Source organism: Phycodurus eques, chromosome 1, assembly GCF_024500275.1.
Source record: "Phycodurus eques isolate BA_2022a chromosome 1, UOR_Pequ_1.1, whole genome shotgun sequence".
NCBI lineage: Eukaryota > Metazoa > Chordata > Actinopteri > Syngnathiformes > Syngnathidae > Phycodurus > Phycodurus eques.
Genome location: NC_084525.1, coordinates 48,479,693 through 48,493,168, shown reverse-complemented (window position 1 = coordinate 48,493,168; position 13,476 = coordinate 48,479,693). Strand labels below are relative to the sequence as shown.

The window sequence follows — 13,476 nt, the reverse complement described above, 5'->3', positions numbered from 1 at the left end:
CCTTTTTATTCATTCAGAATGAATAGTTTTCCTGTACACAATTTCTTAAAATGTAGTTTTGTAAAATAACCACTGAGTGGAGTATTGAGCACCAAGCCACTAATGTCTCAATCTTATGTTAAAGCATATGAGATATATTACACAATGTACGTATTGTGAATAGTAGAGCGCACATTAACGAATATGCTTTCTGTTTGTGGAGTGTGTTAAAGAAGCCTTAGCACTCTTAATTCGGGCATTTTATAAACCGCGTAATGGAGGTTTGGACCGCATACTTCCACACTTGATACTTTCGGAGTGAGTAGGACACGGCAACTCCTTGCGACGTGGAGGGCGACTGTGCTTTTTTGGAACCTCGTTTTGAGCTCGTTTGAACATCAGCATGATGGGCGATACCCTGTATGGTAGACCAGAACAGATACAAGGCAGGAAACACATCAGTACATGTCATTTGGAAAGCATCAAACATTACGACTGTCCTGTGTAATTATTCAATAAGGTCTCTAACCTCTCCTTCAGATTTTTCTTGAAGGTACCGAACAGTATACCAAAAAAGAACAATGAAAACTGTCTTAGGCTACACCAAGTCCAAAAAGCCAATTCTGGAGTCTTTTGGAACAGCACCCAGACTCTGTGCGGGACAGAAAAGACAGACCGCTAGTTAAATAGTGCAGATCAAAGTGTGTCAATGCTGAAAGATGCTGCTTTTTGAGGCGTGTAAAAGACATTGCCGGTTAGGGATAACACATCATCACAAGGTAACATAGCATTCACATATCGGCCTTTTACTCGGAAGAAATCTGATATAACATTTCGTACGTTTAATGACAACAAGTCTATTCAAAACCTTGTCTTTTTTTCTTTTATGTCCATCCATCCATCCATCTTCAACACCGCTTATCCTGGTTAGGGTCACGGGGCGCTGTACCCTATCCCAGCTGACTTCGGGGGCGAAAGGCGGACTACACCCTGAAATGGTCGCCAGACGGTCGCAGGGCACATATAGACACGGACAACCGTCCGCACTCACATTCACACCGACTCTGAGTGGGAACTGAACCCACGCTGCCCGCACCAAAGTCAGGCAAGTGTACCACTACACCAACAGTGACTCTTTATGTCCAATATATCGGAATTGGACAGACATTTATAATAAACAACTTATTTCAAACAAGCCACACACGTTATTGTTTTTAACTGAGTATTAAGCTACTTAAGTGTTGTGAGAATGTGAGGTAAAACAATGACAAAAATAATGGTGATCAGATTCTTACATTTCCTCAATCTCAACCAGGGCCTGGAACAACAGCATCAAAGGTAGCAGCAAGTAGGTCAAGAATCCAGAAGGTCCCAGCATGCGCCCATATATCGTCACATTGCCCATCAGAACTGTAACACCAATACTCACATTTGACTGGAGTGTTTTTTTTTTTTTTTTTTTTTTTTTTAAGTGCAGTTCAGGTAAGTGTAACTTAAGAAAACTGCATACCATTCTTTGCCGTGTCCCAAGAGAGAGGAAGTTCTGTCACTCTCAGTTTTCCAATTGTAGATTGAGGTTCAGCAGACGTGTTGGACCGATTGCTTTCATTGTTTTGGAGAAAGGAGAATACTTTTGTCTCCATTTCATCATCCTCTTCTTCCCCTGGAGTGGTCTCTCGGATTGTTGGCGTTTTAGTGTGAAAGTAGCTGTCTAGTTCTTCGGAAATTGGGATCATTTTCATGTTTGAGACAAGCTCTGCATACAAGAGCAAAAAAAAAGAGCAAGGAGATTAGATGCTGTTCACCTATTAAAGAACAGCTTCTGTTTGGGTGTGCTTCCCTTTAAGGAGTAGGTGACCAACCATTGCCGAGAAGAAAACGAAAGGCATCTTTGTAGCCACTGTGATAGGCTTGCTCCACTGTCTGAATAAAGAACACATCGTTTCGTGCATATATGTTCATAAACAGAACTTTAACTATAGCCTGGAGTTAAATCATGAGGTTCAACGTGAAAGAAACCGTCATGTTATTTAGTCACGCACAATTCCGCTTGTAATTGCTTGGAGCACGGAAAGGAAAAAATCTGTTCTTCAGCAAGGGGGTGACACAGAAAGACTCACCTCTGGCTTTACGGGGTAGAGTGCATTCCAGAATCTTAGGCCATTAGCCAAATTGGCCTTTAAGGTGAGCCCAGTCACCACCATGTCCAACATGCAGGGTTGGTCTGGGGGACAGATGTCAGTCTCTCCAGAGAATGGAGACACTGTTAAAGTACGGCTAGGTGGTGCCAGAACTGGCTGGATCTTGCTGAAACCTCCATCCATATAATGCTGGAAGATAGGACAAAATCGACTGGACCGTTAATCAATGAATCGACAACTAATCCATTATCAATTTAATCGATAACAATTTCCGATAATCGATAAATTGCTTAGCCACCTTGTTTAACTTAAAACTGTCCAAATCCTGGGGATTTCAGCCTCTCAACTGTAAATATTATTAATTTGATTTATTATAATACTACTGATTATCACTGATTATCTTTGTGTTTCATCAAAGTAACACATTTGTAAACCTCTTTTACTCTGGAAAACAATGATCAACATTTTTTTTCTGAGTTGTTACAGACCAAACCAGTAACTGACTCATAATCAATTTATCTTTGCGGATTTTCTTTTCTTTTTTTTCCCCCATTACCCTTTTAATAGGGAAAGGTGCACAAGTAAATGTGCGTGCATTTTCTGCACTGCCAATTTGAAATAATGTCCTGCTTTTTAATAAAGGGACGGAAATTTTTAAATGTTTTCTTTTCAATCCGATTCATCGATTAATTGAAAAATGAATTGGCAGTTGAATTGATTATTCAAATAATTGTTAGTTGAAGCCCTAAAATAGACAACACATTTTCTCAATGCTGTGAAATACTCACAACTCCATTGAGGGAGGGAGGCAGCATGCCGCAATATCCCGGGACAAAGCAGCTACAAAGCAGAGTCTGATGTAGAGAGTAGGAATTAAAAAAATAAATAAATAACAGAGGTAAACCCACTTAATTCAATGACTATTGTATTTCTTAAAACCTGCTTAAAATCAACATTGTAGTCCACCTCACCTGTATGACATCATCTTTGGACTGGTACTCTGTTATAACAGTGTACTCGCCATCATCCAGGCGGGTCACAGCCACAGCGAGACGTCCATTTACGAGGAGATGTGCATCAGTGGGAAGATATTTGTGTAAGACGTACTTTAACCAGCGCGGAATATCAACAGAGGGGCTGAACGGTCCGAGTGTAAAGTCGTTCATCGCTTTTGCGAAGTGCAGCATTTCATTTCTCATCGTAACTGGGGACAATGTTAAGAAACAAATAATCAGAAACAATAGTTTTCAGCACACACACAAAAAGACATTCATAAGATAAGGCAGAGCCACTTACTCAGGTTGATTTCACAGGCAACGGCAGCGGCTACCAAAGAACCCGCTGATGCACCGAGGATACATGGTGCCTTGCGCAGTATCCACGGTGCATGATGTACAAAGCACTGGGCAACCCCCAACTGGTAGGTGGCCAAAAAACCAGATCCAGAAAAGGAAATGGATGAAGGCGCTTCTCGAAAATTAACGCTGGATACCTCAAGGACCATTTTACGCCAGTCAATTTAAAAACTCTTAACTCTATTTCAATGTTAAAGTGGTCAAGGAGTGGCCCCCCCCCAAAAAAAGAAAAAAACTCTAGCTCATAGATGTTATCGAGCAAAAACTGGGTGAAGGTTTTGCTGTGACGCCTTTTTAAAAAAGATCTCAATTAGCCACAGCATGTTAGTCAAGCACATGTGATGCTTACGAGCATACAACACTCTTACTATTTGTCTGCTCCTGTTTGGTTTATTTGTCTGAAACTACTTCCAATGTGACACCAATAGAGGAGAGGTCTGTTTGAATGTAGTTTTGACGAAGGATGTGAATCCTCAACTGTATATATATATATATATATATATATATGTCAATTGTTGTGTTCTAGTTGCAGTAGTAGTTGCACTGAGTGTTAAACAGCTGAGAAACTTACATTTCAAAAAAATAGATCACTGTTTTAATGATGGCGACAACTGATATAACTAAGGCCCGCCACACACCAAGCCACGTGTCCAATAGCGACTGAACTGTAAAATCTTGAAAAGAAAAATTACAGTTGGCGACTCCCGGCTGCACATCAGGTGACTGACCCATCGCACGTTTTAACCAACGTGCTGCAACGGAAAAACTGCCACCCCGTGTTCTTCTTGGGAAACACTGTTACATATATTTTACTGAACCAGAAAAAACATTTTGTCACGAAAAACCGATTGTCAAGGGAGCAGCGGTCTTCCCTGGCCGCTGTCGCTACATCATAATAATACGATAGAAGGTGTTCCATTCATGGACTGTATTTGTGCATTTCCGCGCCAGAGACTCTCCACACACTATTCGCAGGCACATAGGAGAAGCACATAGGAGAAAAATAAAACATTCTATTATTTTTATATTATTAGAAATTATAACTATTGTTAAGTATTTTTGTAAAACACAATATATTGACTGTATCCGTATACTGTACAGTTACAGCTTGATGGCGCTGTCAAGCTGGCGGAGTCCGGCTGGATGTCGCTTGGTACTCGGAAACGAAAGCTTGCGTGGATTTTGCAGAGAGAGACTCTCCTCCATGGTTCACTATTTCATCCACAGGTACAGTACATATGAAATCACAAATAAAGTTTTAAGTTTGTAAGTTTTATTTTAAACACAATATGCTATATATATATATATAATTAATTGATCGGTCTTGACAATGGTGAGCCATCATGATAGATGTGAGGGACAAAGAAAGAAAATGCATGGACACTGAAAAGAGAAACTTCATATACTTTTTAAAATTAATATTGTTGATGAACATGAGTTATAATTTCCTGTACAAAATGTATCTCACAACAAAGTTTCTATAGATTTCTCATACGAATCATTACACACATTATGTATTACAAATTCCCGCACATACTTGCATGACAATTTTAACACATGATTCTTTAAATGTTTTTTTTTTTTTTAACTAGTGTTTAATAGTGTTTAGTGTAATGAAAGTAAAAGTATTGATTCTTCTGAGGGATAATGGTGAAAGAAAGTGCAAGAGGAAGTACATATTATCCCCCTTAAAGGTAAAGATTAATACAATTTGTTATACAACACTGGGGGGGCCACTTGTAAAACACTCTGGAGAGATACGATCAGGGGAAACCTCGAAACCTTCTTCCCTGAAATTAGATAAAGGACTGCTGTCGGGAAAGTTCCTGTCCTGAAGGGGAGAGTGTGCTGGAGACTCAACATGGTCATCCAGCTCTTTCCCGAACTCTTGTGGTGTTTTCAGAAACCTAGAGTCATAAAAATAGCACGATACAGTAGTTAACAATGTGAATGGCTTAAGAGGAATATGACAGTGTGGTCAATAGAAGGAAAAAGAGACCTGAAGAGGAATTTTTGTCCTCGCTCCTTTTTGATGATGTTGAGTTTGTAATAGTGCCTCAAAGCCCGAGACATTTTTTCATAGGTCATATTGTCTCGGTTCTATAGAAGACATCATCATTAGTGCGGCAGGGAACACTTGTCAAATATGAACGGCACAGAACTTGGCGCTCACCTTGTAGCGTCCCCAGAGATGTGCCAGGCCGTTGGGATCCACCACCCTGAACAACAGGCTGCTACGGTCCTCCCATCTGATGTATTCTTGATATTGGTCATCAGACAGAAGTTTATAGACATAATTCCACAGTAGCCTGCACTCTGCTCCGATTAAGTAACAAAAAGTCAATTAGTCACGATCAGGTATCGTCTTTGCACCTACTGTATAAGAAAAACACTTTCGACTGGTTGACACACTTTGATGACCCAAATGTATTGTTTCACTAACTTTGCTGCTTCTGTATGTTGAAAGAATATTTATTTTTAATTTGCCCTACTTCTATTGATGGTATGCATTCTTCTAATAGAACGGTCAAGCGCTACAGTCGCAAATGCACTTTCAGCTGTTTACTGAGAAAGTACAAACAGTCAAAGATAGAAATACACAAAAAAATGAGAACACTTGTACAAAGCTACAGTAGGCCAAAAATCACATCCTTATTATGTTCACAGGAGAATTAACCAGCCATGTTCCTTATGTCTCTCATTATATGCCATGCAAGACCCTGCAGGCCCACTGCGAGCAAATTAGGGTTCAGTGTTTTGCCCAAGGACACTTCGACATGGATTTGAAGCAGTGACCCTTCGGTCACTGGACGTCCTGCTCTACCTACTGAGCCAATGCCGCCATTTGAGACTAAATTGATATGAGGTTTAAAAGATAAATGGGAATAGCCGAAATCCTAAATATTCAAATTCACCCACTTTTTCTAGTTTTGTTCCATTACTGAAATTAACAGACCAGTTTTTTTTTTTTTTTTGGTAAAGGCAAATAATCTATTCGAGAGCAAAACAACATGAAGTATAATACGTTTCTTATTCAAAAGAAGCTTATTGTTCGAGAACCATTGTTGGACTCTTGATTAAAATCTGATTGTAACGATTTTTCAATTTCTGTCACCAGCATACAAATGAATTTGACAGTCACAACAGACTCATGGGAAGTCATTGATAAAGATTGAGAGTCATAGAGGACCTAAAAAAGAACTTTGTGGTACACCTTTATTAATAGTCTTTAAAATCTGACTGGCTGCCCTGAACAAGATCACACTGAATTCAGTGATGAAGAAAATAGTTGAAAAATAATAAAGAGTTAGTGGAAAGACCAAAAAAAAAATAGATCATCGAAAATGTCAAATGCTTTAGAAAGCACCTGTAGGCATATTACTATCAGATGCTGATTTTATGTCATTGGTAAATTTTAGGAAACCAGTGGTGGTCAAGTAATTTGATCTAAAACCAGACTGGTGGGGACATAATAAGCGTTGCTCGTTGAGATATTTAGATCATTGATTAAAGATGAGTGTTTTTATATATTTTTGCTAGGATATTAATAATTGAGATAGGTCCGTAATTATTTACGTCGGTGGGGTTACCCCTCTTGAGGATAGGAATTACTATGGCATATTTCCAGGATGAGTGAGTTTTACCAGTTGCCAAAGATAAATTAAATAAGTCAGTCAGGGGAAAGGGCAAAACGTGAGAGACAAGTTTAAAGAACTTAATCTCCAGACCATCTGGACCTGCACTGCATCTTGAATTTATTCCATCAATGATCTGTTGAACATCAGTTGGTGTGATAGTTCTCAAGACAAATGTACTGGACCATCTATTTTGGATTGGGTTAGCGTTAGAGTTAGAATAATGAGACAGGAAGCTACCAATTGTAGAGAAATACTGGCTAAATTCCTCTGCAATTAGTGAGGGTTCACTGACAGTTTCATTGTTAATTCTGATTTGAGTAGTTCGATTTTTTTGTGCGTTTATTGGTGATATTGTTGATTTGCTTCCAAAATTGGTTTCGGTTCATTGAATTAAGTTGACAAACAGTCCTTAATTAGAACTTGCCTTCGCATTTGTAGTACAAGTTTTACATTTATTTCTCAACTTTTTATAAGCATTCAAGTCAAAAAGAATCATTTGTTGAACGATATTTTTCTATGCATTATCTCGTTGTCTGAATAGGCGTATAAGATCTCCTTTTGTCCAAAGTAAATGTCAACCCTAGACTATTACATTTTATTTTATTTATTTATTTATTCTTTTTTTTATACAATACAGTGCTATTTTTCCTTTTTCAAAATAGATGCCAACATATTGTGGTGGTTTTTGCGGGGTGGAATGCATTCATTATTTTAAAGGATGCATTTCAATTTCAAATTTGATTTGATATACAAGTAAGTTGAGCTTGGTCACGGAACAAATTAAACTCCTAGATCAAGGTAGCACTGTATTTACCAATAAAATTGTGCTGTTAAATGATTGTGGAACAGGTTTTACGTTTTATGGTTGATAACACAATCATATCACAATTATATCATGTGCATCTTAATACACTCTGCAAACTGTCAAACCATGCATTAAGTTCAGTTAGACTATTTTTCAGTATATTACATATAAACCCACCACTCAGACTATTTTCAGTATGCTACACTGTATGTGAAACCACGGGTGCTCTAGCCTATTTTTAAACAGGTCACTGGGATTTATGTGTCTCACTTTGGCTTTTAAATCTGTTTTTATGACTTCAAATTCTATTCTTCAGTTTTTGGGCTCCTCTGGACTACATGTGCGTCTACTGTTTTGATTGATTGATTGATTCTCGATCTGCCGTATATTCCTTCAGATGCCATGACATCTACGGGAAGTGAAAATGGAATAAGATGACGACAAGCTCTAAAACGTGAGGCACTTTACACACAGTTTTAAACGACTGTATTTGAATTTGAATATTTGGAGGGTGTTTTATTATGAAGGAACAAAGCTTCACCTGGCAAGCGACCATCAGGTTTGCGCATTTGTCTTCGAGGATTCTCTTGGCAAGACAAATTGAGAGGTTCCTCGATGAGCCTTTCTGTTTCGTCTTGTTTTTGTGGAGCTACAGAAACAGAGAAGCAGACAGAGGGTCAAAAGTCACAAACATGTCACAACAGCTGCTGAAGTTGAAGCAGTGAAAGTGTTGAATAAATGTGAAATCTGTGCAACTGTGGGGAGTAAAACTGAAAGCAAAAGTCTTTTTAGAGCAGCTGAAGGTATTTTTTAAGGTAAAAAAAGGGTGCAGCACCATTAACTGTAAGGCCATTTCTGGTTCCTGAAGGTGTAAGGTTACACTGGTTTCTAAAGCATGTTGGCATGTATCCCGCTTTCGACAATGAAACGGGCTTTTTTTTTTTTTTTTTTTTTTTAAAAACAGGCCATGAAAGTGAATGAGTAAAAGTCTAGTCTAGTATGCTTTTGTTCAGGTATATGGTGAGTTATAAATTCATAACATACCATTTAGAAGGGCCTGTGTTCGACAATTTGGCACGCTGACGGTTTTACGTGTTACTTTGTTAATAATTAAACAGCTACACTATTTGTTAAGCCACTGGTCCTCACATTAACAACAAGTCAGTGCAAGCTACAGTCTATTGCGTTGAGAGTAGTCATGCAGAGTCCAAGTTTGTAAATGTTCAATTCAATGTGTGAATTCTTGAGTGAGGTGTTTGCATGGGAGGTACTGAACAAACAGTTAATGCGATCAAGGTGGACAGTTTGTTGTCAAAATACTGTATTTTAAAGCTACTGACAATAGCCATATAAGTATTGTGTGTTTTTGAAGGCAGATAAAATGCATGTCTGACCTTGCGTGTTATCTGGAGAGGGAGGGAGCGACTCTTCAGTTTTTGGGTCAGACTTTTTTGGGGGTTCACATACAAGACTATTCCGTTGCCGAATCACACACTGCAGGATCTCATACAGAACATCGCCTGCGGACAACCACGTGGCAATTTTATAATATGCAAGTGTAAAAGTTAGTCAGTCATGCGGAAGACCTGTGTTCAGCTATACCTGAGCTGGGGCTGCGGTGTCTGAAGTCCTCTTTAGTGAGCAGGCACAAGGCTCGGCCATTCATCTCAAAGTGTCCCTTCTCAGGTCGCCGAAGTGAGTACTCCTTGTGAGCCCAGTGGAGCCAGTGGGAAACATCTTCCTTATCCCACAAAAATGGATTTATCCCTGTTGGCATTGGATGAACATAAGACACAATTCAAAAACAGTGCTTGCGTTCTTGTGCATGTGGGTCATTCCAGAATTGGAGGACATTTTTGGCATCAATCTTTTTGCACAATCAACCATTTATCCATCCATTCTCAGTACCGCTTATCCTGTTCAGGGTCGCGGGGGTGCTGGAGCTTATTTTATTTATTTTTTTGACAATTGTCCTCTAGCACTTCAAGCATTTTGAATGACTAATATAGCAATGGTCCGGTGACCATTGTGCAAAGGGCGCCGAGACTTATTTTGCTATGTGCCGGCACGGTGGTTGACTGGTTAGCACACCTGCTTCACAGTTCTGGGGACCAGGGTTCAAATCCAGGCCCCGTCTGTGTGGAGTTTGTATGTTCTCCCCGTGCCTGGGTGGGTTTTCTCCGGGCGCTCCGGTTTCCTCCCACATCCCAAAAACATGCGTGGTAGGTTAATTGACAACTCTAAATTGCCCATAGGTGTGAATGTGAGTGCGAATGGTTGTTTGTTTCCATGTGCCCTGTGATTGGCTGGCGACCGGTTCAGGGTGCACCCCGCCTCCCGGCCTAAGATAGCTGGGATAGACTGCAGCAGCCCGCGAACCTAGTGAGGAGAAGCGCTAATGAAAATGGATGGATGGATGGATTTTGCTATGTTTGCTGCAATGCTGTTACAGATGCAAAGGCATCTGAAAGAGATAGATTCAAGGATATTCCTGAATAAATCATTTACAATTTAATCAAGAAAGTTCAATTACATTTTAATGGTAAATACATTTTAGCTTTAATTGAATTGCAGCAGCAGGGTTATTCACGGGAGACTGGGAACGGGCCCGACCACAAATAATAAACATTTGCGAAGAACTGATGTTCATTATAATTGAAAATTGAAAAACAATGCAAATAAGTGGGGAATTGGGTCAAAAAATGCAAATAAGCAGGCGATTGGGAAAAAAAATACAGTGAATACGGCGAACAGGTGAATCCGCGCATCCCGAATTGCAAATACTGTAAATAGGTGTCCACGGTACATGCAAGCTGTGTTAGCTGCTATGCTAACTGGTCAGAAATTTACTTAGCTATATAATTTAAAAAAATGAAACACTTTGATATTAATACGCCTTTTTAAAAAAAATAATATTCATAATAGGGTTGCGTGGCACATTCCATTATGGCTGAAATCATTGAAAAAAACAAAAACAATAGAAGAGAGGACTTAGTGCAACAGAGCAACAATAACTTTGATTGTCATTTCTACGGAGTCGTGACGCTCACTTTTTTTTCTCTTTCCCTAGATGGCTTTTTTTTTAGGTTTTACTAACAAGTATGTTGAGAGACACAACTTCCAAGCATAATCAGTACTATTTGAAATATGCCCGTGATCAAATCAAACGTGATCAAACAAACAGTTTCCATTGCAACTGTTACCAGTTACAATGGGGGGGGAAAAAAAATCATCCCAAAGAAAAGTTGATTTAAGATATATTTGATATGTACGTTGCTCAGCATGAGAAGAGGGGAGGGGGGGGGCGGGGGGGAACCTTTGGGTGGTGCGCACGAGCTATACTTGAAATAATATTTCGAAATCACTTTTACGACAGCTACGGTTGCATTATCATCGGGAGGTGAGAGAAAATGTCGTCCCAATTGTGGAGGCAACGAGGATAACGGCAGACTCACGGAGCTCGCCCGGTAGATGCCACAGATCATCGCGTGTGGGGGGACCGGACCGTGCAAGCCCGCCTGCTGGGTTGTGATGCCGCCTTGGTGGAACGCCATGCATTAAAGTGGAGGAACTTCTTTTTTGATGGTCTTCCTAAAACAAAACATTCACATGTCCATAAATACTCCCCTTCGTGACGTCAGGTAATTTGCCAAAACCAACATATTGTCAGTCGCTACCTGCTTACCTTTACCAACAATGACATCATGACATGTTCCGAAGAGGAAATATGAGCTTCGAAGTTCAAAAGTAAACAGATGAAACGTTCTCTAACACATTAATTTTGTTCTCCGACTCCTGAGAAGCACAACTCTACTAGTTTCGTATTCAAGCCTTGCGGGGAAATGAAAAACGAAAGAAAGATAATCCTCACGTGGACAGTGCGCAAAATACCCTTTCCAACCACGGTAAAGAGGGCACGTTGAATTCTGAACAGTAGGTGGCGCGCGTGTTCATCCAGCCAGTAAACCTTTCCCTCATTCCAAGACGAAGAAAAGTACGGCCGCTCACGTTCTCACTTGAGAGGGAAATATAAACGGAACTGGACTTGTTCTCGTCATTAAACACTCTTCAAAAATCGGCAAACAAGTGGGCAAAGCGAGTAATACAAGTAAATTGATTGTCGCCTCGACTAAACTTCGTGTCATTTTATCCCCAGTGTGGCGGAATGGCATACGATTCGCCGTTATTTAGCGAGCAACACCAAGCTAGCGACCTGTTAGCTGTGGCAGCATAACAGTCTTCATACTTCCTATAATATCATGCGACGAAAAATACATTGAAACCCGAGGCTAGGACACACAACTCGTACGTACACATTTCATGTTAGTTGACATTGCATTTGTCCCACAGAAATGCAGAGAGCTTCCCGTTTGAAGAAAGAACTTGCAATGTTGACCAACGAACCACCTCCCGGGATCACATGCTGGCACATCGAAGAACGCATTGACGACTTACGGGCCCGTAAGTAACTCTGGCACTCTTCCCTCTTTTTCCTCAGAACTCACCTCTTCAAGACCGCTTGCTCCCTATCCTTAAGTTGCAATTTTACTGCCCTGTATTTGTATGCTGTATAGTTATTGTATGTATGTATGAATAATTGTTCACACACACATACATCATTTATTTTACTCATTTTCTCTGTGTGTGATTTTAACCACTATTTTATTGTTCGGTGTCCATGGGTTCTTTGAAAGGCGCTTGAAATGCAATGTGTTATCATTGTATTATGAAAACGAAAGGTGGTACAGCCTTGCAGTTGTGAAATGTACTATGACTAACATTTGAGCTAAGAGGTCTCTTCTGTCCACATTTTTAAAAAGTTACAAATTTGTTTAGGTAGGCTTTACAGGATGACTAGATATTTTTTATGGTTGCCGACTCCAATTTAACATGAGTTTGAATGTGATTGGTTAATCCTGAGCACAGCCTCATCACAAACTATGAGGGTGTGCACACTTGTGCAACCACATTATCTCGTTTTTTCTCCCTCTCCTCTTTCAAAAATGTCTTTTTTTTCCAATTGCGTTCTCAAGGCTATAACTCACGTGGTGGCTTTTTCTTTCTGTTGGTGTAATTTTTTTGATATCACAAAAACCTGACATTTGACAGCTGTGTGTAGACATCTTATATCCACTGGAGATGAAATTTAATTTACTCATAGCTTCAACAGGCATCCTTTTACACTACTAACTAGGCTTAAATGATCAGGATTTTTGGCGCCGATCAGCGAGTTTAAAAGACGATATCCGATCACAAGATGGAACAATGTCTATTTAAATGACTTGTTCATTTACTTAATTGCCCAAAATTGCCCTTTGTTCATCTATTTATGCCAGTGAGGCATAGTGAACAGAACAAATAAATGCTCTTCTGTTAGATGGCAGGAAGTACATACAGTCATTAATGTATCCACTTTTTGTGACATTTTTGTTTGTTGGTGTGCCGTGAGATTTTTCAATTGTAAAATATGTTCCTTGGCTCCATAAACGTTGGAAATCACTGCCTGCTTGCGAGCTGTATTGTATTAGAAGTACATCAACATACCTCAAGCAAGCCTT

The 13,476-nt window shown here is 39.7% G+C and overlaps 3 protein-coding genes across 5 annotated transcripts in view; 1 reads left to right on the top strand and 2 right to left on the bottom strand.

The window, feature by feature from the left end:
- pnpla1 (patatin-like phospholipase domain containing 1) lies at positions 1-3,725 on the bottom strand. Its single transcript, XM_061669896.1, has 9 exons — positions 3,417-3,725; positions 3,092-3,324; positions 2,909-2,974; positions 2,100-2,309; positions 1,842-1,902; positions 1,490-1,735; positions 1,275-1,389; positions 509-631; positions 1-397 (listed from the first exon to the last, which is right to left on the bottom strand). The coding sequence occupies exons 1-9, from the start codon at positions 3,622-3,624 to the stop codon at positions 241-243; spliced, it is 1,419 nt and encodes a 472-aa protein (XP_061525880.1). The 5' UTR covers positions 3,625-3,725; the 3' UTR covers positions 1-240.
- A 1,062-nt stretch (positions 3,726-4,787) lies between these two features.
- Positions 4,788-12,339, bottom strand: etv7 (ETS variant transcription factor 7). 3 transcript variants are annotated; one of them, XM_061696952.1, is made up of 8 exons: positions 12,232-12,339; positions 11,374-11,509; positions 9,521-9,685; positions 9,313-9,438; positions 8,460-8,567; positions 5,649-5,791; positions 5,475-5,575; positions 4,788-5,382 (listed from the first exon to the last, which is right to left on the bottom strand). In XM_061696952.1, the coding sequence occupies exons 1-8, from the start codon at positions 12,250-12,252 to the stop codon at positions 5,190-5,192; spliced, it is 993 nt and encodes a 330-aa protein (XP_061552936.1). In that variant the 5' UTR covers positions 12,253-12,339; the 3' UTR covers positions 4,788-5,189. The 3 variants fall into 3 exon arrangements, with proteins under 3 accessions (XP_061552936.1, XP_061552927.1, XP_061552945.1); XM_061696943.1 differs by lacking the exon at positions 12,232-12,339 and adding an exon at positions 11,604-11,818; XM_061696961.1 differs by lacking the exon at positions 12,232-12,339 and adding an exon at positions 11,604-11,818 and having other exon boundaries at positions 5,649-5,734.
- Positions 11,913-13,476, top strand: part of ube2t (ubiquitin-conjugating enzyme E2T (putative)) — an 8,049-nt gene continuing 6,485 nt past the window's right edge. The window contains exons 1-2 of the mRNA XM_061697004.1: positions 11,913-12,026; positions 12,269-12,379. Coding sequence (XP_061552988.1) covers positions 12,271-12,379 — 109 coding nt within the window. The 5' untranslated portion in view covers positions 11,913-12,026; positions 12,269-12,270. The remainder of the gene's footprint in view (positions 12,027-12,268; positions 12,380-13,476) is intronic.